The sequence below is a fragment of the Mauremys reevesii genome, linkage group 2 (assembly GCF_016161935.1).
Source record: "Mauremys reevesii isolate NIE-2019 linkage group 2, ASM1616193v1, whole genome shotgun sequence".
NCBI classification, from domain to species: Eukaryota; Metazoa; Chordata; order Testudines; family Geoemydidae; genus Mauremys; species Mauremys reevesii.
The window spans coordinates 54,020,672-54,047,520 of NC_052624.1; the positions used below are offsets into that span (position 1 = coordinate 54,020,672).

Sequence of the window (26,849 nt, forward strand, 5' to 3'; positions counted from 1 at the left end):
CAGTGCTTTGCTGAATTGTTTAATTGGTACAGAGGTTATCCACTACTCCTAACAAGAGTCCCTTTTATCACCATAAGAAACAGTCTTTTCAGCCTCCTAGTTATTTTGTAGATTAATTGATTCATAGATTCTCAGGCCAGAGGATACCATTTGTGATAATCTGGCATGACTGCCTGTATAACACAGGCTACAGAATTTTTCTAAAATAATTCCTAGAGCATATCTTTTAGAAAAAACATCCAATCTTGATATAAAATTTGCCAGTGATGGAGAATCCACCTCAACCTTTGGTAAATTGTTCCAATGGTTCATTACCCTCACTGTTAAATATTTACACCTTATTTCCAAACTGAATTTGTCTAACTTCAACTTCAAGCCATTGGATTGTGTTAGACCTTTCTCTGCTAAACTCAAGAGACCACTATCAAATATTGTTCCCTATATAGATACTTATAGACTCTAATCAAGTCACCCTTTAATCTTCCCTTTCTTAAACTAAAAGGATTAAGCTCCTGGAGTCTACCACTACAAGGCAGGTTTTCTAATCCTTTAATCATTCCCATGGCTCTTTTCTGAACCCTCTCCAATTTATCAACATCCTTCTTGAATTATGAACACCAAAATTGGACGCAGTATTTCAGCATCAGTCACACTAGTGTCAAATATAAAGGCAAGAAAACCTCTCTAACTCCTGCTCAAGATTCTCATGTTAATGAATTCACAGATTGTATTAGCCCTTTAGGAGACAGTGTTGCACAGGGAGATCATGGTCAGCTGATTATTCTCCACCCCCCTGGAAATCTTTTTCAGACGCTGCTTCCCATGATAGAGTTCTCCATTGCCTAATAAGTATTGCCTAGTATTTATTTGTTCCTAGATGTATAACATAGCTAAGTGTAAATGTAGAGTGCAAACTGTTTCCACCCATCTGAACAAGCGATCCAGATCGCGCTCAGTCAATGACCTGTCCTCTTCATTATTTGCCACTCCCACAATTTTTGTGTGATTTGCAAACTTTCAGTGATGATTTTATGCTTTCTTCCAAGTCATTGATAAAAAATATTAAATAGTGTAGGCCAAGAACTGATCCCTTCTGGACCACACTAGAAACACTCCCACTCGATGAAATTCCCTGTTTATAGTTACATGTTGAGACCTTTCAGTTACCCAGCTTTTAATCCATTTAACGTGTGCCACGTTAATTTTATATAGTTCTACTTTTTTCATCAAAATGTTGTGAAGTACCAAAACAAAAACCTTACAGATGGCTAAGTATATTACATCAACACTATTACCTTTATCAACCAAACTTGTAATATGTAACACAATTGTTTGACAGGATCTATTTTCCATGAACCCATGTCAAGACAAACCTAAAAATAATACTGTACCTGATTATAATAAATGATAATATAGTAGTTTGTAGAAATTAGTATAGTCTGAAAAAGGTAGGTGGAGTACAAGATTGAACAGTACACTATGAGATCATTACTGTCAGCTAGATGACTATCATATTTAGACTCTGCGGTTATTGACTAAAATCTGTATTAGCCCTTTGATTAAAAATCCTGTCTCTACATAAATGTCCCATAGATGTAAGCAGGAAGTCTGCCTATAGAACAAGAGTAAAATATGCACCCAAGTTGTTTTAACTGAGATTTTCCTCCGCTTCTGCTGAAAAGAATTAAGAAAATGTAATGGAAGAGGATGCTGACAACTTAGGGGATAGTGATGGGGAGCTAGAACCATAACTTCAAATTTATGATTATAAGAAGTAAGCAGTCATATTTTTTTTGTACATTGGTGGAATAAGAGGCTGTTAGTGACTTGCTAAAGCTGAGGGATATTAAATTATGACTGTGCAAATATCTATTTGATAGTGCATTTGGTTGGTAATATATTATGTATCGTAAAAATACACTTGTCTTTGTTGTGAACCTTTTCTACCTTCTGACAGTTTGGCAGAAAACACATACTGATTTCAGTTCATCAACAGTACTAATATGAATGAGGCTTCCACTCATTATGATGACTGGTTGTTTTTTTTTTAACAGCATGTAATACTGAGTTGTTTCTCATGGAACCTGGAGAATATTTCCAGATATTTTTGAATCTTCTCACTGCCTTACTCATATATACTTGCAATGCAGATTTTTTTTAGTTGAAAACTATCCAAATTAGAATGTACTAGGATGATTAATAGTTGTTAAGAAATCAATATTGCATGTTGTGAAAACAGAATGGGGCTAAGGTGCTCTGCTAGCACAAGCACTGTTTTGGCATTAGGGCTGAGTATCTATTGGTATTAGCAAAGAAATCTTACTCACTTTGGTTGCAGTACTTGCATTGCCATTTGCACATGGACCAATAGTTCTACATCTGGAGATAAAGTCACAAATTTACCAATCTTCTGCACCCGTCTTTACACTGGTGCTAAGTGTGTTTACAATGTCACCAAATCAGAAGGGTAGCACTTAATAAACATTTTTGCACTGTCACAAGGTTCCGTTTGGACCTCAATATACGCTGTGTGAAAGGAAGGTAGCTGGCCCTGCAATTAAATTATAGTTGCCACTGTGCTAAGTGTGCTTTTGGAAATCCCACTGTAAGAGTCTAATCTTAGCACAAATCTTAGCACCATTTCCTACAGTAGCATTATACATAAATGCAAAATAAAATAATGGTGTACGAGCAGCTACAACTGAAGTAAATTGGAGCTACACAAATGGATTCTGGGGCATACATTGAATTTATTCTTGATTAGGCTCCTGTCATTTATGTTACTCTAAGAAAGCCCTATTTGTATACTTACCCACTTCTACAACTTCAGATTGTTTGCATAATAAATATAAGATATCAGTGAATGCAAAATTCCCTTTGATGGTCCAACAAAACTGGATATTGCTGAAGGATACTCATTCAGGAATCACTTGCGTGTTTGAGATGGGTATGGTGATCCTTGTTCCAAACAGGGGTGTCACCAAGAGTTCTTAGTGTTCCCACTGCTACACACCCTTGAGGAAGCAGAAATATCTACTCCAAGAGTTGAAAGATCTTGAGTCAGACCCCAAAAATCATGAGATTTTTGTTTTTTAAAAGATGATGAGGTGTTTCTGATCTGTCTTCTGATTTCTGAACTCCCCTTGCTCATCCCCAGCACGTGTGGGGTAGTTATAGTGTTGTCAACTATCCCAAATTTACAGAATAAGGTGATTTTGGTCCTCGCTCAGGAGTTCTTGGTAGAAGACCTGAGTGAGATCGAATTACAAAAATCTGTATGACATGCTGCCTATTGGTGTGAGGCTTCCAGCTTCCCCAAAGTCCCAAAATGCCAACTAATTATTTCAATGACACCCCACCAGTCTTACATCTGCCCATCTCCCAACCCCATATCAATTAATGATAACCCCCCACCCATACTGATACTGTGCCCCTTCAGATCCCCATCAATTAATTTGTGGGTCCCCAGCCCCACAGCAACTTTGCCCATCCATCCTCACATCAATTCTGCACCCCCTGCCCACCGCCACCCATCTGTTCCTTGCCGTGCCACACAGCTCCGCTCCTTTAGAGCTCTTTAGGCCAAGTCTATACTAATATGTCACTCGGGGAGTGTAAAAGACACACCCCTGAGCAACGCAGTTATACCAACCTAACCCTTGGTGTAGACAGCATATGTCAACAGGAGAGCACCTCCCCCCCTGGTCAATATAGTTACTCCACCTCCATGAGAGGCGGTAGCTATGCCAACAGGAGAAGCTCTCCCATTGCCGTAGCAGTGTTTTCACTATCCCCAGCCCCAGCCCTGGAGGAGGCCATTTCCAGGGGCTCTTCAACCCCCAGCCCCAAGCCTGGGGCAGAGAAACTCCAGAAGTGGCCCCTTCTACTCCTTCCCAGGCCTGATGTTGAAGGATTAAAGGAGGAGAGAGGAGGAGCTCACCCACTTTTCACAAGAGGGAAGAGAGGAGAAGGGTGCAGAGCCAGCCTGAGTTGCTGGGATCTTTTCTGCTGTCTCCTATGAAAATGGTATGCATTCAGTGTTCGGGCATGAAAAGAGAGAAAGCCAAGACAGTGCAGCATTCAGGCTTGTTTTCTTCCTCCACATGTGCTATTCTCTCTCATCAAGCATTTCCTGAAAGTAGAGTTCTAAGTTCCTATACATAATCACACTATATCACCCTTAATTGGGAAGCTGTTTATCTTAACATCCCTTTTGTCACATTTATATGAGATAGCAAAATTAAACATGAATAGCATAACCTGCTTACATACTTAACATTCTCTTCTATCCCTGTGATGGGGTGGATAAAGACCACACCAGGGTGGAAGGGGCCAAGGAGCTGCTTTGGGCTGGAGTAGCCCTGCTCCGCAGTAGTGGGGAGCCATAGGAAGGGAGCCAGCTGTTGAGCTTCTGGGAAGAGGCCTGGTAGCTAGCAGAGCCTCTGCCCTCACAGAAATGGAACACAGATCCCCTGTGCTAAAAAAGGGGAAGAGACTGTATCCTATAGCTTGTGTTGGAGACCCAGCAAATTTGAGAGCAGATTGTGGACCAACCAGGGCTCCTCTGAAGAAAGAAACATCAAATATCCTGGGTCACTTATCAGGGAAGCTGTTGCATTGTCCAAATAATGGGTAACTTTGCCACCTGGACTGATATTCGTTTAAACCACAGTGAAGATGTGGAAAAAGTCAGACTTAGCAGTGCCTGTACTAAGAATGAACCTTTCAGAACAACCCATACCACCTACTGGTGATCCAAGAAACCTAGGAACCAAATCCTACTTTCAATAAAGTCAATGGCGATCTCCCCCCCCCCCCTTTGACTCTCATGGAGCAGAAACAGGCCATAATATGGAAGAGATGGTGCAAAGTACTTTCCAGAATGGAAGATTCTGTGAATTCACATGTCTGGGATTCAACCAAAAAGATTCTCTTTATTTGAGAACAACCATGATGATCTGATAGCAGAACAGGAGGGTAAAGGAGAGGGGAAGGGGAAGAAGCAGCATACTTAAAGAAGTACTAATGAACACCCCCCCACACACACTGTTCTTCAGCATGATTTTGAATGTGTGAATATTAACAGACAAGGTGACTAAGAGGTGTTAATAATGCTTAGTCTTCTTTTATATTTTATAGAGTCTTTATAGTGACACTCCTAATTTAGTACTGCAGCTGCTCATAAACCATTAAGAACATGATTTTCTCCTCTATACGTAGGTGGGTGGAAGATTCTGAGAAATAATTCTAGTTTGAATGTGTAAGTAAATGTATGTAAATTGTTGTCAGTCACCTATGTATTCATTTTACTAGCAAAATTACATCATAAATCTCTAGTCAGTCATTCTTCACTCTGAGACATGCATGCACACATTTATTCAGAACAGAAAAAAATATCACTTAAGGCTAAGCATGACTTTCTTACCACACCAATAGAAAAGTAATTATTGATGATGCTATAAGGCACTGGATCTCCCTTCTCATCTTTATCATTGGGTATGACTTCAAATTTCCATCTGTCCAGCAAGATCTCTGTGCTGTTCTCAATGTCTTTCAAGATCTTCATCAGATTCTCACCTTCATATCCTAGCAAAGGGTGAACATGATGATTTTTAATAAATGTGACAAACTCTGCTGATGTTACCCCCACTCCTAACTCCAGTAATTAGGAAAATTTTATCTGCACATATAAAACCTGAAGCACAGAATTATATTTTGCTCCATTAGCAATCTTCCAGTAACTATAATTATGGGAAATGTAAATACAGTGCTAACTTCTGCACTCAGCCATATCAATATAAACTTAAAATACCTCCACTAATTTCAATAGACTTTGGATTTACACTCAGTATAACTGTGAGCAGATTTGACCTACTAACTTGAATTTTCCAGCAGTTACCTGATTGTATACAGACAACACGAAGCTAAACTTTGTAGCATGTTTATGCTATACAGTGAATGTTAACATGTAAAATACTTTCATTTCAAAATATACGTACAGAGGTTGATAGAGCAGAGGCGGTGTCCTAAGAAAGTTTGACAGTATGCTGAGGAGTTAAAAGGTGTCACTAAAACTTCTGTTCATGCGTCTATCTCTTTTGTCAAAGTTTCCAAAGAGATTTGTGGTAACACAACCAAATGCCTGGAAGCCATTCCGAACTGAGAAGGATAGCGATCAGCACTATATTTTCCATATTTTGATAACTTCTGGATGAACTTTCCAGACTGAAGAGTCTCTTCGCTGTTGGTATGCTCAGCTTTTGACAGCAGCAATACAAGTCCCTGTGTTTTTTCTAAATAGAAATGTGTGTTTTCTAAATAGAAATTATAGCAGTGATTTTTCACGAACATAGGGTTACTTAGCATAACCCGAATAAATTGTGGTGTTAGTATAATAAATGAAGAATGGTGTATTCACTTTTATTCTATGCATCCTCCCTTCCTCTTCCCAATGTGCACATACCTTAGGCCTGATCCTGAGGTGGGATATAGAAGCCTATTCCTATGAGCAGACCCCTTGCCTGACACTTCTGGTAACTAAATAGGCCCTCCACTAGAATACTATGTCATACATTGTATTGGGTAGAAATGGACTTAATTACCATCTGCAGAGCCACAACAAGCTACACCCTGCACAACAGGAAAAGAGGACTTCATTGACAAACTTCATATGCTGGTCAGACAAAATGGCTGTGCAGCAGCAACCCTAGATCCATGGATTTACTTCTTCTCCAAAGCAAGATTAAGTGCATGTAGACAGGAGTACGTGCATGCTGGGTTACCACCAGTGTCAGCGGTAAAAACATATGTCCACACCAAGCACTGGGTCTACTTGATGTTAAAGTTATTGAAGAGGGTGACCAGTATCAACAGTTATTTTTAGCTCTGCAAATACATCAGATCTGAGATCCCCTTTAGTTTTAAAACCAAGTAGGTGTGAATGTTTTGAACCAATCTGCGGATAGTAGTTGCCATGAACACAGGCAATCACATCCGTTGATTGGTACAAAGTCCTGCAGTTGCAACGAGTGTGTCCAAAGCCATTCAAACCCCTCCTAGACTCTTTCAATTGTGATCTTCACTGGTATGTAGTGGCATGGAATATTTTTACTGTTAATTTGGAACTAATAAAGCTAGATATTGCCAACTTCCACATACAGCAGCAGTGCATATGATTCTCTGAGTTCCATAGTTACTTGTTTCACTATTTATACTTCATGCCAGGAGTCTGTATCTTTGAGAAGGGAAAATCACTCACCGGTAATTCAGTTTGCAGAAGTCTCATCTTTTCTCCCATCCTATAGATGGTTCAGAAAATCAGTGTTACGGTGCTGTTTACCAGAAAGCCAGGAGGCAAAGAATAGTGAAAGGCTGAGAATATTTGAGCACTGACTCTTCCCACCATCTGATCAGTAAATTTCAAACTGGTATCTCTCTGTCCAGAACAAAGGGGAAAGAGAGAAGGTTGCCGGATGGGAGAAGAGGAGGGAACCTGACAAATTGAATTACAAGTGAGTAATTTTCCATTGTTATTTGTCCCCATCTTCTTCCATCTTGCAGAAGATTCCAGACAATCATCAGACATAGCACACAGATGGATCAAAGGAGGTTGGTTTGGGGAGCTTTATAAGCTAAGTTTGCCTCTGCTGTTAATGTCCTCCTAGTAGAAGGCACTCACACTCTGTCTATCTTAAATACCCATCACCAAAGAGTCCTGTGGCACCTTATAGACTAACAGACATATTGGAGCATAAGCTTTTGTGGGCGAATACCCACTTCGTCAGACGCATGTGAATGCTTATGCTCCAATATATCTGTTAGTCTATAAGGTGCCACAGGACTCTGTCATTTTTTACAGATCCAGACTAACATGGCTACCCCTCTGATACTTAAGATAGACAGTATATGATGAAAGTGGAAGGCAAGCACCATGTAATGGCCTTGCAGATTTCCACTGAAATTATGTTGGCCTTTTCGGCACAGGAAGAAGAAATATACCCTGAGTAGAGTGGGCTTTCACTGGCAGAGGTGGAGTCTTCCCCAGCTACAAATCAGATTAATAATTGACTTTAGTCAACAACTCACAGCTGCATGGAAGCCAGAGACCTGTGCCTTGGTTCATGGGAATGGACAAACAGACTCTTTATCCTTCTCATGGGCTGTATATGGTGCAGGTAATCTTTTTACACCCAGAAAAAGTCTCTTCTCAAAGGAATTGGAGGGATTTAAACAGAGGGTTGTCAGGGCCACAGACTCATTCATGTGGAATTCCAAAATAAATTTAGGGCTAGTGAGAACTGGGCAGTGATAATTAGGGAGTACAATAATTATCCAATAAGCTCAACAGGGGTATAACAATTAATAGAGCCACTTTCACAGTCAACAAATGCAAGGAAACTTTTCATGCATATCCTAATTCTGGACCACAGTTGGCAAGTCTCATTGAGCGCTAACATTTCTGAAAACTAGTTCCCATAAGAAAAGGGCTCTTAAAAAAATGGAGGCATCAGTATGGCATGAAAAATCCCACTTGACTCTGGAATGCCAAGATAGCTGAAACCTGAACACAGAGAGGGGAATTTCAGGCACTGATGACCTAAGCAAAAGAAACGGTGAGACTTTTTGAATAAAAAACTTGAAGGTGTGGTATGCCTGCATGCACAACAATTAAAAAAGGCCATCAAGACCCATGATTAATGTTCTTGATCAAGGCTTGCACGTACTAAAGTCAATACTCTTCCTTTCTCTATGAATTTGTTTCATTCATCCTCCAGGTCATAAAGTAGAGGAAGATGGAGTTGAGGTAGGGGACTAGGCCCTGAAAGAGGAAATCAGGGGAGATTGAAAGGGTCCACATGTGCACCATCACTAGATCCAGGACTTGGAGGGCAGAATCTCCAAGGCCAGGTGGAAACAACCTGGATACTGACTGCCATGTCCACTCTAAACTCTGATCTTGCATAACTTCTAGGGAATTTAAGGGAGTTTAGGAAAGAGAGAAACAAACTTTTCACCTATCCCACAGACAGGATCCCAGTAAGAGGGTCTAAGGCCTAAGGCCAGAATACTTGTCATGGGATCTGGAGACAGTTCAAAACACTGAAAAAGATCCTTGCAGATGGCAGAAAAAGAGAGGATGCCTCTTAATTTAACCCCCTTTTCCCAAGGATAAGGGAACAGAAGTCTGAGCTGGAGTATCAACTCTCATTCCTTCAACTCTCATTCTCATGTCTTGCATCTGAAGAAGTGGGTATTCACCCACGAAAGCTCATGCTGCAGAACGTCTGTTAGCTGAGTATCAACTCTCATTCCCTTTCACACTGGAGAAAAAATAGATGTGAGAACTGAGGAATGGGGCTGCACTCAATGTTTTTGGGGAAAAGAGTGTCTGGAGCTCGTAAAGTGAAACCAACATCTGATTCTCCATACAGACAAAGTCATGAGCCACACAGGGCTCTGTTGCAAGCAGCACTGCAACATACCTTCCATGAGACAATCGGCAAGTTACCCCACACATCCATGCCTCATGCTCACCATTGACTCATTCATGTGGTCACAATGATCACAGGAACACAATAATCTATCTCAGGGTGATGTGTGAGAACTGACTCATTAATATTTGAAAAAAGTTCTCTATGATGCAAAGAGAGAAGGTGCTATTGAATGAAAATATTGTAGAACAAGTATTTGACCTATTAAGACCTTTGCCATAGTTCTCACAGAGAGGGTGCATCACAGATAAAAGCAGTTCTCACAATCTCTCTCTCCCCTCTCCCTGCCCCCATGCTCAGTGCTGATCTGGAAAAAATGATGGTTAGGCCTGAGGTCTACAAGTAAAGGATCTAAGAGGAGAGGTAAGTCCAACCTCTGAGCCCTGTAGAAAATCATCAAGAGCAGCAAATCTAAGGGACAATACAGAGATCTCAAAAAATCCATAGAGGGAGTTTTGGCTATCTAATGAGAGCATCAGTAAGAATGGTCATAGAAGCTGAGAGAAACACTGTATTAGGCATCTCCAACTCCAGCATGTTAACTTTAAGGATAGAAAATACAGGACATCAACAGGGATGCTTTAAGAACAAAATGTCTGAAATGTGGAATTCCATTCCTGCAACACAGCAGCATGAGATATGCATACTGTCTCTAAGTTTGTAGCAAAACGTTTGGCTGAAGGGGGCTGGGTAAGGTTCTTGAGAAGTCTAATAAAACTCTTTTTGTTTAAAATTGTACCTACAAGACAATCTCTCAGGTGTTCTTCCTTACTGATACCTTAATGATGTTCTGCTTACTTATATAGGACCATTTATTGAGGCTTCCATTCCTTCTCCAGAAGCATAAGCATGCTTATTCATGTAGCAGACCCATTTTGGGGAAGAAATTTCATCAATATTTTTAAATAATGTCATAGTTATTTTTACCTCTTTCTATTAGCAAAGGCAAATGATTTAAAAATATCTTTCATCAAGAGAGACTATCTAAGCAAAAATTAGGGAGAAGGTAAGCCTGACCTACCAGATTGTTCTGTCTAAAAATGGGGTAGCAGTCAGTTACCATGCATTGAAAGTATGCAAAGTCCCTGAAATGACAGACATTGTAACTCAGAAGGGAGCATTGTAGCAAGTAAGCTATTGAGATTTCTCCAAAGAGCCTTCTAATGGGGAGAGATACCACAACAAAGGAACACACACACACACACACACACATACACTTGAAGGGCAACCTGTCACCATGGAGTAGAAGAACTAAAATGAACTTCACCCAGTGACTGACAAGAGAACAGAAGTTCCAAATGAACCAACAGACAATACAATCTGCCTGAGCTAAAACAGAAAAACAGGAGGGAAAACAGCCTCTAAGGAGAGAAGGAGGAGGAAGATGAGACCCACCCAATGTCAGAAACCAACAGAAATTCCTATTAAACAAACAAAGAAAAAAGGGATGGAGGAACCTTAGGCATTGCAATGTTCAGTGTCTGGAGCATCACAGGAAGAACACTGTCATCCACAAAAACTGAGCAGGCTCGTAAGCTCCCTATAGAATGAATGGGGAGAGAAGGGCACCTTAGAATGTGAACTGCCAGCACACTAGGCAGGGAGCTGCCCAAACTAGCAAATTTAAGATGCTGATGAGAGGAGTGTGTCCTCAGCCCTGCCCCCCCTCTCAGAGATAGACACCTAACTCCTGGCTTCAGGGAGGTGCCTATCTCCGCTAGCAATCCACAAACTACAGGAAGATAAGTGTTCCTCTGTCTAGCTCGCATGCAGGGCCTGGCCTCTGCACATGCATACTATATCAGGCCCTGCATGCAAGTTAGGCAGAGGAGCACCTGTCTTCCCTTGATTTGAGGATCACTCTGGGACTTAGGCAGGAGACAGGCATCCAGACTCCTAGAATGAGGCAGCAGTGTGCATGCCTAGAGGCAGAAACATAGGTGCCAGGGAACTTTTATTGCAAAACTTAGGCATTGAGTGAGTTTAGGCACCTACACAGTTAGGAGGCAGCAAAGCAGGAGTTTTATGGATGCCAGTTGTGCCTTAAAAATGGGCTTAGGTGTCTACCTCTTAGGGGTAGGTGCCTAAGTCCTCTGTGGATCTGGGACCTAGAGTTCTAGATTCCTGCTCTCACTGATGAGAGGGCAAGAATGTAGAGACTTGAGTCTGTGGGTCCAGCACTTGCAATTAGTAAGATGGAATGGAAAGTGAATCTGAGCTGCAGCTCCTGTGGAGGTGGAGGCAACTAACCTTGCTAAACCTAAACTATCTTGCTCTGTAAGACAATAGCTGAGCTGCTTCAGCCCACTGGAAGCTGTAGGAACTCAGCACATCTGAAAATCAAAATACTCATTTATTACCTACTCTTTTAGAAAAGGGAAATAAGATCCCAAAGAAAGACCAGATGTGGGAGCTGTACTCATAATGCCCAATATATAAAGGAATGCAGGCAGGAGCTAGCAATGTGCATGCTGTGCTGAAGGGGTGCCTGCTAAGGAGAGCTATTTTTGACAGAAAATTGACAGATGAAATCTAGGTTTAGGGGTCATGTCCCACAATTCACTGGCTACTTATATATCTGTTAGAGGGCATGAATGACAAACTTGCCTTGGATTTCATAAGCAGGGGTCCTGTTTCCTGCTCCTGCGGAGTGGGCCACGGTTCTTTGAGGTTTCCATCAGTGGAAAATATTAGGGGGGAGGGGCTCATGCATACCCAGTAATGAGGAGGAAAACCCAGACAGAAATCAAGCACCTATGACCAATTTTGCAGCAGTGAGAAAGACAGCTGCAGGAGGCAAACTGCTAAGAGAGTGTCTAGAAGCGCTCTCCACTGAGCAGGAAGAAAAGCCACTGCATTGCCAACACTGGAGTGGGGTTACAAAGATCTGCACCCAGGAACCAATGACGGATAGAGAAGATGGGGAAGATAAAATAATCCCTGTAAATTACTTACATTTTAGGCATGAGGAGTGAGGGAAACAGAAGGAAAGAGCAGCAGAAGCAGAAGGAGCACCAGAAACAGGACAGCATTCAGACTGAAATGACCGAGGGAGAGTTGAAATGGAATCAGCATTGGATTCCAAACTAAATCCACTGGACACCAGCAGGTTGGGATCAAACCCCTGGGTCTAGATGGAATAAGGAATCAGAGCTAGAGCTATTAGTCCCCTGATGAAAGAAAGCTTGCAAAGCTGGATCCCATGAAGGGGTCTCTCCAACATCCTTTTTGATGTTGTAAGCCTGTGCAACTGGTATACAGCCACCAGACAGGGGCTTAGTCTTGGCTGAGTCCTTCCTATTCTTGTCCCTCTTCTTCAGGTTGTGCTTGCTCTTCACTTTTCATCTTTCCATGAATGGAAAGCGGTTATTGAAAGAGCTGAGAGGTAGGTTCCATGCTTCCAGGAAAAGAGGCAAAGGATATTGAAGGTCTAACTTTACATATCCTCTTGCTTTCACTAGTCTTTGCCTCCTTGCTTCCTGATAGATGGCACCAACATGCTGATTGTCTGGAATCTTCACCAGGATGAGAGAAGAGGCAGTGAACAACGAAGAACAGTCATCTCAAAGCTACTATTTAGTGTGGCCTGACACTTGCATTTTTCTTTCATATTTCTGAATATTTTAAAAACAATAAACTATTAGCCATTTGCAGTAAACCCCCTCCCTACATTTAAGCTTACTGTTTCATAATGTACTCATCATGTGAATAACTGCAATAAAGATGGTAAAAAGCCAGGCAATTTTAAAGCTCCATGATCATATTGCACTCTCCTTCAGACTATAGAGCTCTGATTGACATTAATGGGAATTACAAGCAAAGTAATAGAATATGGACCTTACTATCCATAAGGAATTTTGATGTGCCATTTAGAGACAAAAATCTAGTTTTACTCCATATTTACACTCACAATTCATTCCAAGAGGCAAAAGAAATAAAATTGACAATGGGTTTTCACACATTATAAGAGAGAAATCAATGCTGCAAGTAGATTTTCTCAGTAAACTTCTGTTTCTTTTGTAACAACGTAATGCAATATATTTTAACGTGTGTTTACCTCCTCCCCATCTCAGACACCTTGCTAAATCATTGCCAGTCCCAAGAGGCAAAATAGCAACTGGAGGATGTTTAAGCAAATTTGCCTTTTCTGTGAATAAAGAAAAAAATACATAATCAAAGGGACAAAAAAAACGATAAGCCAAAATCAAGTTGTACATGTAATACTTAAAATTATGGATAAGGTAACTGGGTTAGATTTTGATTTAACAGTTCAGTGAAACATGCTTTGCAAAGGAACTCGACCCCCCACAGACAGGGATTTTATTGGCTGCAGTGCTGCCCCTCCAAACCTGCTGCTATTCAGGTCCATAATTACATTATTATTATTACAGGCATTTTTGGCACCCAGGAATGTGGTATCTGGCTTAAACAGAGATAGTCAAGATCTCAGTAAGACTGAACATCATGCTCCCTGTTGCTTTCAGCTTTACCACTCAGCTAGGAAAGCAGAATTTAATCAGCTGAGAAGGCCTGTGCAAAGAAGTGAGTCTTGTAGATTTTTCTTACTATGGCCAAGTTTATGTTTAATTGTATTTCCACATGGAGCGAATTCCACATGAGACTCCACCACCCAAAGTGCCCTGCAACCAGCACCCAAAAGCTTGGGAAACCAAGTTCCAACATTCAGAATAAGCACCGATTATGTGATCAGTCAGAGATGGGTGATCAGACCTCTAAGTTAATCTGGCACTAAAATGTTGAGGGCTTTATATATGAAAACCAGTACTTTGAAAGTCTATAGGCTGGAACACAAGTAGTTTTTGACTCCACACATTGGCTCCATAAGGTATAAGCATAGATCCAGTAGTCCCACCCCAAACAAAATTCCATGCTCCACTCAGACCCTCCCACCCCCCACACCGACAAAGGGTTATCACAGGATGGACAGCCTTTTGTGGCCCTTTAAATAGAGCAAATTTCACCCAGCAAGAATATTTAAGATACACATATTTCAAATACAAAACAACAAATAATTTCAAATATGTGCACAAAACACATTTAGTAGTAATGAACAGCACTCCTAGCCCTAAACTGATATTTGCATGAATAAGGTAAACAATCAGCTATTTGATTACACAGGTTGAAGCACACACTATCAGTAATTTTCACCAGGAGTTCATACATCCAGTAGATCTGAGGGGAACACGGTGTTATTTTACCAATTTATCTGTCATCTTTGCAGAAAGCTTGCGGAGGATTTGGTATTTACAAGTGGATTTTAAGACTCTAAGCTTTTTAGAAAAAAATAAAAATTCAGTTTAAAAAGGCTCAAACTGCTTAGATAAAGATTTGGGATTTTCTCTTGCTTTGATCCAAACTATGATTCTCCTTTTCATGTTAGGGGTAGTGGAGATAGGGGGACAAGAGGGGAAAAGACGTTCGAACTGAAGAGCATATTTATTTCCCAGAGTAGATAGTTTCCAAAACTTTATATACATAACTTGTGGCTTTCATAATCTCTTCCTGGCATCAGTGAGCTTGATTGAACCAAAAACTGCTTACTAAGTCTGCACTACTCAAAGCTGTGGAAGCCAATATTTAGTTAGCCAAAATACAATATTTTGTTGAGATAATTCCACTATAATAGAAGGGAAACTGCATGGAAATCTGAGGTATTCCCCATGACTACTTAATGACAGGAGAAGAGTTTAGAAACTTCACACTTTCGGCAATATGTTTATGATTATCAAAGTTTGCAGATGATACTAAACTACTCAAGATAGTTAAGACCAAAGCAGATTGTGAAGAACTTCAAAAAGATCTCACAAAACTAAGTGATTGGGCAACAAAATGGCAAATGAAATTTAATGTGGATAAATGTAAAGTAATGCACATTGGAGAAAATAACCCCAACTATACATACAACATGATGGGGGCTAATTTAGCTACAACGAGTCAGGAAAAAGATCTTGGAGTTATCGTGGATAGTTCTCTGAAGATGTCCACGCAGTGTGCAGAGGCGGTCAAAAAAGCAAACAGGATGTTAGGAATCATTAAAAAGGGGATAGAGAATAAGACTGAGAATATATTATTGCCCTTATATAAATCCATGGTACGCCCACATCTCGAATACTGTGTACAGATGTGGTCTCCTCACCTCAAAAAAGATATTCTAGCACTAGAAAAGGTTCAGAAAAGAGCAACTAAAATGATTAGGGGTTTAGAGAAGGTCCCATATGAGGAAAGATTAAAGAGGCTAGGACTCTTCAGTTTGGAAAAGAGAAGACTAAGGGGGGACATGATAGAGGTATATAAAATCATGAGTGATGTTGAGAAAGTGGATAAGGAAAAGTTATTTACTTATTCACATAATATAAGAACTAGGGGTCACCAAATGAAATTAATAGGCAGCAGGTTTAAAACAAATAAAAGGAAGTTCTTCTTCACGCAGCGCACAGTCAACTTGTGGAACTCCTTACCTGAGGAGGTTGTGAAGGCTAGGACTATAACAATGTTTAAAAGGGGACTGGATAAATTCATGGTGGCTAAGTCCATAAATGGCTATTAGCCAGGATGGGTAAGAATGGTGTCCCTAGCCTCTGTTCGTCAGAGGATGGAGATGGATGGCAGGAGAGAGATCACTTGATCATTGCCTGTTAGGTTCACTCCCTCAGGGGCACCTGGCATTGGCCACTGTCGGTAGACAGATACTGGGCTAGATGGACCTTTGGTCTGACCCGGTACGGCCTTTCTTATGTTCTTATGTTCTTATGTTCTTATGATTCAGGTACAATGATTTATGATTATTAGGCTATTTTGTTTTTAGAAAACCTTTTTATCTCATTTAGAAAGGTGTCTTCTCTACCATCTTTGCCCTTGACCTCAAAAGGTTCTCTGGTGCATTTGCCTTACCCCACACCTCCCAACAGCACACTCTACCCAGCACTCCTAATCAAAACTCCAACTGACTCCCTTACTGCCTTCTCCCATCAACATACACTCCCTTTTCATGACCTCCAATACCGCATACTACAAGCTCTTCTCTCTGCAGCCTTCCTAAGGCTGAATAACCAATCACATGGTGCCAATAGTCTCTATTTTCTCCCATAAGCCTTGAGTGGTTCACAAAGTTCAAATTTCATGACCTCAGGGGTTCCTTTATTAGATGATTCCCAAAATGTACAATATCTGACTAACTATAGGAATCTAAAATTTTAAATAAAGCATGTGGCCAATCTGAGGCATTACAGAGAGACTGGAGGCCTACTCTACCACGAAACAGACCCTGTCAAAGGAATATGGGAAGTCTCAGAGAGAAAGCAAGAATATGGTAATAAAAAGGAGGGGATGACCAAAGGGAACTTGCAGGAACTGGCCTAAACTTTGAAAATGGCTCACGTTTAATTCATGTTGAAGAAAGGAGACAGAAGCAAAAATTAAACAAATTCTACCATCCCTAATCTGTAGATAGCCCAAGTAATACCATATGGGAATGAGTGACCCAGGTATTCTAGATGTTCCTAATTATTTTCAATTACAATAACTTTTAAAAGGTAATGGATTTCATACTTCAAAGTGTCTAACTATCAGCATTTTAAGTGACTGAAATATTTGAAATTGTTGGCTCCACAAGCAGATAAATGAGATATAGTCTTATAAAGGGACTCTCAAAACATAACAGCTCAAGAGCAAATATAAATAAACCTCCTCATTACCTATGCAATCCAAAATCCAACCCACTGTTCCATCTCCACCACACGCCAGTACTCGGAAGTCAGGAACATCTCGGAAAAAATTTAACCTGCAAAATAATAATTAAATGTACTTGTTTAATTTAAATAAAGCAGTTATACATTATGAGTCTTTCAGTTTTATGATGCCTAATCTTTGTGATTTGTCATATAAAAGAAATACATGCTTCATCAAATAAAAACTGGGAAGTTGAACATCCCAATAAAAATCACCTGTATCCACAATGCTGATTTTTTTTCTTTTGAGACAGAAAACAAACAAGATCCAAAAAAAAAAAGTTATCCAATAAATCTAATTAATTAGAACACATTCATTCTTGAGTTTAGAACACTGTAATATTTTACAAATTGAAGAAGTCTGAATATGAAAAATTTGAATCAGTCGGTCTGTGGAAAGAATGGGGAATCCTTGGTCTAAAATTCTACATTTGTCCTATTTAAAAATTGAATTTTACCAGAGGCATGTGGTTATAAAATGCCTTTTCTATATCTACATTGAGACACCTAAACACCTAGCTATGTGCACCCCAGACCCACTGCAAAATAAACCAAAACAAAACTTAAAAATAGCTGTAGCTTAGTGATCTAAGAAAATCCATGTTTAATGATTCATATTTGTAGCAGCTTTCTGTTCATCACATTATTTTTGCTGGTGGTATAGCTTATCCTTTTCTAAAGTACAAAACACAAACGATGTTTTGTTCACTCATCAAAAAATATCCTGCACATACTCAATAAGTCATCAAATACATAATTTAGACCAATTATGAAAACAAAGGCAGGAAAATTCAAATATCCTAGATTTGTTTGTATTTAAGAGCCCAATCCTGTAACCTTCACTTAGTTCTACAAATAAATCATGGCAGGACAAATGTTAAGAAGCTACGGTGCTAAAGTGATTGTGCACATGTCGCAAATGTTAATACCCAGGTTTAATTTTCAGTTTTGCTTTGTATCCTCCCCACAAACACACAAATATAAACAAATATAATTGGAATATATAAATTACAGAAGTATTTTAGATCAGCCATATTCTGAATGAATGTTCAGGTCTATTCTGAAATATCTTATATTTATACACAGTAACTTTTCCAAACAGTGAACCTTTACAGTTATATCATGAACTTCACATAATGTTTCTTCTGGCTTTGAATAAATGAATGTATACATACAGCCCATTAACTACAATACAATTTTCAATCCTGCATTAATAATGGTTCTCATATGGTTTCACTCAAACACAGTAAAAGTCATCATTGTAAATAAGGAATGGGATGGATTTGCTAACATAGCTTGAAGGAAGGTATAAATATGGTCTATCAAGATTTCTCTAGTCAATTAGAATGTTACTGGCACCTATAGTCTCCAATCCACAGAACAGATTTTTTTAAACAGTTTGACGGAAATGTTGGGCCTGATTCTCATTTATACAAAGGCCCCTTTATACCACTGTGGCAGTATAAAGTAGCCTTAAAGTGGAAGTAAATTTACATTTAATTTAAGTGTACTGTGCACTGTCAGAACACTAAAATGAGCCTTACTGTACATGAGAATCACACCTACTATCCTTAACTTGCTCAGAAAATTGTCCAGTTACCATTGCTTTACCTATAATAGCCACAGTTAAATAAAAATATAAAATACTTAATTTATAGTGGATCTATATTTAAAAATAACTGTATATGTATGTATGTATTTTTTCAGCCATTTCAATTCTCTATGCTCCGACTTACATCACCATTGTATAGAGATTCGACCAATGAGAATTCATTTTGTTCTTTATATAATGAGATTTCTAAAATTGCATTAAAGATAGCTGATAAAGACTAGATGTATAAAAGCAGGACTGCTCATCTGCCAGTAATGTATTTTTTCCCCTAGTACAGTGTTACTCAAATGTGGCCAATAGGGGCTTTTCTTGCAGCCACAGCCTCCTGGACTGTGATGGAGGGTCGGGGGAAATATAGTGGCCCCTCCGCTCCGTTGCTCCTGAATGCACCGCCTTGGTGTTGGTGCTGGGGCCACCAGCAGGGGTTAGGCTATGCCCCCCTCTGGAGACATCGGGGGCATAACACTGGAGGCGCAGCCAGCCAGTGAATTCCCCACCTTCTCAGTGGCAGTGGACTCAGGCTTTGGGTTTCAGTCCGGGGATGGTGGGGCAGCAGGCTTTGGGCTCCAGCCCTGGGCTCTGGCTGTGAGATGGCAGGCCCCAGGCTCCGGCCGTGGGGCTTCGGGCTCCAGCGCCCTGCTGCCTCCCCGGTCCCCCACCCACCAACCTACATTGCCCCTGGCCCCCGCTGCCTCCCCTGACCCCCATCCAGGGCTTAATTTGTCCCCAGGCTTGCCAGGGCTGAGTAAGTCTGCTGTGAAAAGTGATAAAAGTGATATTAATAAATATACAAGTAACAACAGACTTATGAGCTAGCAACAAATACATTACAATGATTTGCATGTGTATATGTACATATTTATCTGTTTTTCCTAAAGCTAATTAAGTATTTTAGGAAAAAGTGTGAGAGCAGCCACCAGCAAGAGTTGGTAGCCGCAATCTGAGGCCACCAACAAATTTGTTCTGAGAACCCCTACCCTAGTACTACATACATACAAACAAATCATATTGCAAGCCTGTTGTTAACTATTATGGGCAAACATCCATTACATCAGGTATCCCCAGAGAAATCAAACAGACTATAAGAAATAGTTGTCTGGATTTCTTAAAAATATGCATCATACTATCAAATTTCTCTCTACCAAAATCCATATTGAGTTTGCTAGTAGATCATACTCTCAGATTTACCTGCCCCTGGAAATTTCCACTACTTGCATCCAACGAAGTGGGTATTCACCCACGAAAGCTCATGCTCCAAAACGTCTGTTAGTCTATAAGGTGCCACAGGATTCTTTGCTGCTTTTAAAAAATTATTGCCATTAAAAGAACATTTCATGCATTCTTTCTATACAAGATACTACTTGTTTTTATACCACCTCACACAATACCTTGTGCCAAGCATTGCTGAATCACATAACTCGTCTTCACTAAAGATCTGAATCATTTGCAATTGAGCCAATTGTATTGAACTGGCTTAAGAGCATATAGTGTAGTGTTTCCAAACTAGCCGAGTAGAATCACGTTAGGAACACTTGAAGATTTGTTTCACATCCACACTAGCTCTGTCTTAAACCATTTCAGTTGTAATGGCCTTTAAATACCTATGACACAGTTCCTGCTCAGCTCCTGGAAGCAGAGCTTTCTGCATGGAAACTTCACAAGATCAGCAATGCCGTATGGGATAGTAGCTGAGGACTACCACCAGTCTGCAACCATAATGGCAGGGAAGTGGCTGAGATTGGAATGATGTAAGATCAGATAGTACTGACCCTGATAACACATAGTCCACTTGGACTGGTACTTTAGCATGGTTGGTACTGAAAAGTTGTGTGTGTGAATGCAAGGCTTGTCACAATCAACTGAAGAAGTAAAATGTTATTTAGCATGCTGTATTTCTCTAGTGCAGAAAAGGTCAAAGAGCCAAAAAGAGAATGAAACACAAGGGCCTACTCTACAAAATTCCAACCAATTTAAAAACTTGTGGCTTAAACCATGGTGTCCTGAACAGGTTTTAAAAACAGTTTTTCCCAGGGCAGATTAGGCCCACATGTTTGGAAAAGGAAAGCAAACTTAAATACTCATTGCAATTGGGTTGTTTTCTAATCACATTTTTTGCTTTTTATTATTTATTATTATTATTATTAAAACTTTATCTGTTTTGTGTACGTACTGCATCAGCTACAGCAATAATGTCTAATTCCAGCTAATTTCAACAATCTGATTTATAGAAAAACTGTTTTAAACATTATTAAAACTAAATTACTACTATTACTTTCATTCGGAAACCTGTACACGCAAGCTACTCTGAGATCTGTACATTCATGGTAACTAAGGAGGCTGGCTTTACAGGTGGAGGGATAATAAAATAGTACTGAACCAACAAACGTGTTAAAATTCTAATATATTCTCTAAAACAACTTTTCTCTAAAGTCTAGCATAAACCATATACAGGAGAACCTCAGAGTTACAAACACCTCAGGAATGGAGGTTGTTCGTAACTCTGAACAAAATGTTATGGTTGTTCTTTCAAAGTTTACAATTGAACATTGACTTAATACAGCTTTGAAACTTTGCTATGAAGAAAAATGCTGCTTTTACCATCTTAATTTAAATGAAACCAGCACAAAAACAGTTTCCTTACCGTGTCAAATCATTTTTTAAAACTTTCCCTTTAGTTTTTTAGTAATTTACATTTAACACAATACTGTACCATATTTGCTTTTTCTTTTCTTTTTTTTGTCTGTGCTGCTGCCTGATTGCACACTTCCAGTTCCAAATGAGGTGTGTGGTTAACTGGTCAGTTCATAACTCTGGCGTTCGTAACTACACAGTTCTACTGTACTCAGATTATACCTGCACTTATCTCAGATGACCTGTATAGCTCTTTCATGTCTTTGGCCTGGTCCACACTAGGACTTTAATTCGAATTTAGCAGCGTTAATTCGAATTAACCGTGCACCCGTCCACACCAGGAAGCCATTTAATTCGACATAGAGGCCTCTTTAGTTCGAATTCTGTACTCCTCCCCGACGAGGGGAGTAGCGCTAAATTCGACATGGCCGTGTCGAATTAGGCTAGGTGTTGACGGAAATCGACCTTAGTAGCTCCGGGAGCTATCCCACACTGCACCACTCTGTTGACGCTCTGGACAGCACCCCCTCTCTCTGTACCAGCACTCACACAGCGAACGGGAGGAGAGGTGGCGTGAGGAAGACAAGCAGGTGACTCAAACACTGCTTGGACTAATGAGGGAGCAAACGGACACGCTCCGGCGCCTTGTGTATGTTCTGCAGGACCGCAGGCAGGAGGACAGAGCCCCCCTGCAGTGTATCTGCAACCGCCTTCCCCCGCCACAAAGTCCCATACCCCCCTCACCCAAAATAACCAGAAGGAGGGGCGCCAGGGGGCGTTAAAACTGTCACTGCACCCCAGCAGAGTGCTCAAGTACCCAAAAGCTCTCATACCCTAAATTTTGAGAAGTCCTTTCCTTCCCGCCTCACCCAAGCCCCGTCCCAGTTTCATCCCCTAACTGGCTAGTTGATAATAAAAAATACTTTTCTGTTAATTACTGTTTCCGTCATGTTCTTTAGAGGAGACTGTGTTTGAAGGGGGGGAAGGGGGTTGGTAATTGGACAGGACAGTCACCTTTACCAGGGTACAGACACGGGGGCAGGATCAGCAGCAGGTCACACACACAGTGCAGTCAGTAGGCACCCTGGTCAGTATGGGAGGTGGTTTCCAGGTTCTGTGTGGGTGGGGGGAATGTGACTTTGTAGCGGGGGAGGGCGGTTACAGATCTTATGCAGCGGTCCTTGTCCTGGACCGCTGAGTCACGCAGCAGAGGAATCTGTATCCATCCTCCTCCGCCAGAAGGTCACATAGCCCCCGCACACAGAATCCCATAAAGGAGGGATGGCAGGCTCCATTGAAACAAGCAGTCCGGCACTGCGGACCGCTCTAGGAGCAGGAGCCTCTCATTCCTCGAGTTCAGAGGCGGTCTTTACATCACCGCACACCCTACCCAGCACAGTCTGTGTCCCAGTTTCAACCCTTTAACGCAAAGTCATTAATAAAGAAACCTTTCTTAAGTAACAATGGAACATGTATTTTATTTTTACACATGTGTTGGAAGTGGGGGAAACGGGGTGAATGGGGTATGTAACTGCAGAGGATAGTCAACAGTAACTGGGTAAAGAAACAGGGGCAGGTTCAGCTTCTCTGTAAAGAAACTGAACAGTCACAGGTCACGCTGCTCGCTGGTACTTGAAGAGTTCCTTGTCGCTATCCAAGGTGCCTGTATAGGGCTTCATGAGCCAGGGCATTAGCGGGTAGGCTGGGTCCCCGAGGATCACTATAGGCATCTGCACAGCCCCAACAGTTATTTTGTGGTCCGGGAAGAAACTACCTTCCTGCAGGTGTCTAAACAGACCACAGTTCCTGAAAACATGCGTGTCATGAACCTTGCCTGGCCACCCGACGTTGATGTTGGTAAAACGTCCCCTATGGTCCACCAGTGCTTGCAGCACCATTGAAAAGTAGCCCGATTTCTCAGCAGCTGACTGTGGAAGAGGTGGAAGATAAGGTGCGAGGAGGTGAAAACGGCCATAACTGCAGCGGGCTCCATGCTCGCAGTGCTGTGGCGTCCGCACTGTCACTGACCAGAAAAGTGCACAAACAGATTGCCCGCAGGTGCTTTCGGGGAGGGAGGGAGGGCGTGATTGACGGTTCAATGATGACAGTTACCCAAAACCACCCTCGACACATTTTTTCCCCCAGCAGGCATTGGGGGCTCTACCCAGCATTCCAATGGGCAGCGGGGACTGCGGGAACTGTGGGATAGCTTCCCACAGTGCACCGCTTCCAAAGTCGACGCTGGCCCCGTTAGTGTGGAATCACAAAGTCGAATTACTGTCCTTAGTGTGGATACACAAATTCGACTTCGTAAGGTCGATTCCACAAATTCGAATTAAGTTGAATCGAACTACTCTTGTAGTGTAGACATACCCTTTGCTACTTGTAAGTAATGTAACTAATATCTCAGTCAGACACAGAAATACAGTTGGCGTTTTTACCTTGATGCAGTTTGTGGATGGGGGAGAGTGGAGAGGGGAAGAAGAGGAAAGCTCACCCTTGTCACTACTTCTTCATAATAAACTAGAGATAGATTTTAGCAGGTTTCCACTGAAGCAAGCGTATGGTCCCATGGGTTTCTCCCCTTTCCAGGTGATCTCTGCTACTTACTTTTTTCTCCTTCTCTATACACAGAATCCTGGGATTAACTGACTTAAGCCAACTGATGTATCTTTTCTATCTAATTCATCATTAAACCCCCTTAAACCAAGCACCCATAGAGCAGAACAGAGCCCAAAGACATAGCAATTAGGTTGTGGAAATATTTACTTCTTAATTATATTTACTATCCCATACAAAAATTGGATGCTAACATGAATATCAATGACTGAAATTGCTTATTTTCTGGACTCTATTCTATGAATGGAAAACTAAACACAGCTTTTCTCTCCATCCAGACTGCCAAAGCTGGCTCAAGTTGGCCGTGTAACTGGACAGCACACACTCCATCCTCATTATAACACTCAGTTACAGTGTTATCTACACTGAAAAGACACTATTCATGAGATGATAATTACAGTAAATCACTCTAATAAAATCACTTTAATTAAACATGCAGTTTATTACAGTGAGGGGCAAAATATTTCTCTCCTGAGGACTATATTTTAATGTGAGAAGATTAACTGGTATGTGGGTGCCAAGCAGCTGAATAGTTGAAAAATACTGATTTTCAGACAGCACTGTCTGCAAACTAAGGGTGCAACAGTTTTCAACACAACAGATTAGATAACTAATTTAATAACGTATTTGCAAATATAAGACCCCAATCCTTCAGTGCATTGTGTACAGGGAGATCTTTTGTACTTGTGTGGAACCCCACTTAATTCAAGGGATTCCATACAGATGAAGGCTTCTGCTCATGCAGAATGCATTTTACGGTCAGGGTCTAAATTCATATTTTGGTGGTCAACATAAGTCATCCAAGTTGAAAATGTTGGCCACTGATGTGGATATTATACCAGTCCAAAAATATACTGTGTTTTCCTTAAATCAGATTTACGGACCTATTTGGGAATCTATCGCATAAAACAAAACAAAAACGGTACAGGGCAGTATATGCTAATTAGTGATACACCACCAGTCAAACATGGACGTGAAAGGATAATTCTGATGTAGAATAAATGACCTCCATTTAAGTGAAATTCATTTAACCTAATTAATGCCTGAGTCCAAACACATAGTAAAGAGGCACTGTACAAATATGTAGTAAAAAGACATCACATGTTATAATTAGCCTACAATCTAAGTTAATGACAAGACACAAGAGGTGGATGAAAAACAAGGATGAGTGGGGAGAGGGAAACTGAGATAACCATGGTATGAATATGTTACATATAGATTAGGTGTGTAAACAATGTAGCTCACCGCCTGCCTAGCCATTAACAGACAGTGTTCTGTGCACAGCACAGCAGAAATCAGTCTTAAGGAAGGATTTAGTAAAAGGAAAATATCACTTTCCAGATTTTGGAGAGAAGTTTATAACACATGGAAGAAACTACGGAGTTGCTTGTGGGAGGAGATTAACGTACTACAGGCTGGAAAAATAAGTTGCTGGAGTGAAGACAGTGGTTGATGATGCATGAAGGTAATGGGTCTGGTTGGCAGAGCGCAGCTCAGCTGTGAAATGCCTTAAAGGTGGAGATATTCAGCTTCTATTTATATTTGATATGATGGAGAAAAAGAATCAGTGATGGGTCTCAAAGAGCAGGGTGACAGAATTGAAGCAATGAGTCAGATGATTTTGGCAGTAACTTTTTGAATGGACTTGATACTAACAAGGTTACAGTAGTGAGGAAATTACAGTAATTTAGATGCTAATTAAAAAAAAAACCTGGATGGGAGCTTTGGCACTCCGGACAGACAAGGAAAGGTGTCTCATGATTCTGTGAAAAATACTTTAATATAAACAATTCAGTTGTCAGGTAACACAGGGTATGTACTGCATATCTGTGTATTTAATACTTTATATACTCCCTTCCTTTATTGACCAACAGGGAAAACAAGTTGTTGAAAATATACACGTATGGACGAGGCTTAAGTTACACCTGCTACCATTTATTCTGAGTCTTTATCCACTTGTATTATATTCTTAGGGTTTTAGTTATGACAGCAGCAGGGGGCCATGACAGGCTACAGATTTTCTTTGGGTAAAACATAACTCTTTAAAGGGAGCAAGTATCAGAGGGGTAGCTGTGTCAGTTTGGAGCTGTAAAAGTGGGTATTCACCCACGAAAGCTCATGCTCCAATACGTCGGTTAGTCTATAAGGTGCCACAGGACTCTTTGCTGCTTTTAAAGGGAGCAGTCCTTAAGAAAAATCATGGACTCACAATTTTGTTTGGAAGGCTGTGCACCACCACCTTTACTTGCAGGGGCGGCTCTACCTTTTTGGCCGCCCCAAGCAGTCATGCGCGGGAGGTGCCCCGGAGCTGCGGGAGCAGCGGACCTCCCGCGGGCATGACTGCAGAGGGACCACTGGTCCCGCGTGGCTCGGCTGGACCTCCCGCAGCTGCGGACGGTTCGCGGGTCTGGCGGCTCCACTTGAGCTGCCGCAGTCATGCCTGCGGGAGGTCCAGCCGAGCCGCAGGACGAGCGCCCCTTCCGCAGTCATGCCTGCGGCAGGTCCAGTCATCCCAGGGCTCCAGTGGACCTCCCGCAGGCATGACTGCGGCAGGTCCGCCGGCCCAGCCTGCCGCCCCCCCCCGGCAGCAGGGGACGGGCCGCTCCTCGGCTCGCAGCGGCAGGATGAGCTGGGACCCCAGCCTTTTGCCGCCCCCTAGATTTCGCCGCCCTAGGCACCAGCTTGTTTTGCTGGTGCCTAGAGCCGCCCCTGTTTACTTGGCAACGTTTGCCTTCTAAGAAACAGTTC

At 41.2% G+C, this 26,849-nt stretch overlaps 1 protein-coding gene across 2 annotated transcripts in view; it reads right to left on the reverse strand.

Annotated features, from left to right (window-relative positions):
* The window catches only part of DGKB (diacylglycerol kinase beta), a 474,599-nt gene that overhangs the window by 253,687 nt on the left and 194,063 nt on the right, over positions 1 to 26,849 (reverse strand). For both annotated transcript variants that reach the window (XM_039523585.1, XM_039523584.1), the window contains 3 exons: positions 17,207 to 17,292; positions 13,549 to 13,638; positions 5,426 to 5,586 (listed from right to left, as the gene is read on the reverse strand). In XM_039523585.1, coding sequence (XP_039379519.1) covers positions 5,426 to 5,586; positions 13,549 to 13,638; positions 17,207 to 17,292 — 337 coding nt within the window. The remainder of the gene's footprint in view (positions 1 to 5,425; positions 5,587 to 13,548; positions 13,639 to 17,206; positions 17,293 to 26,849) is intronic.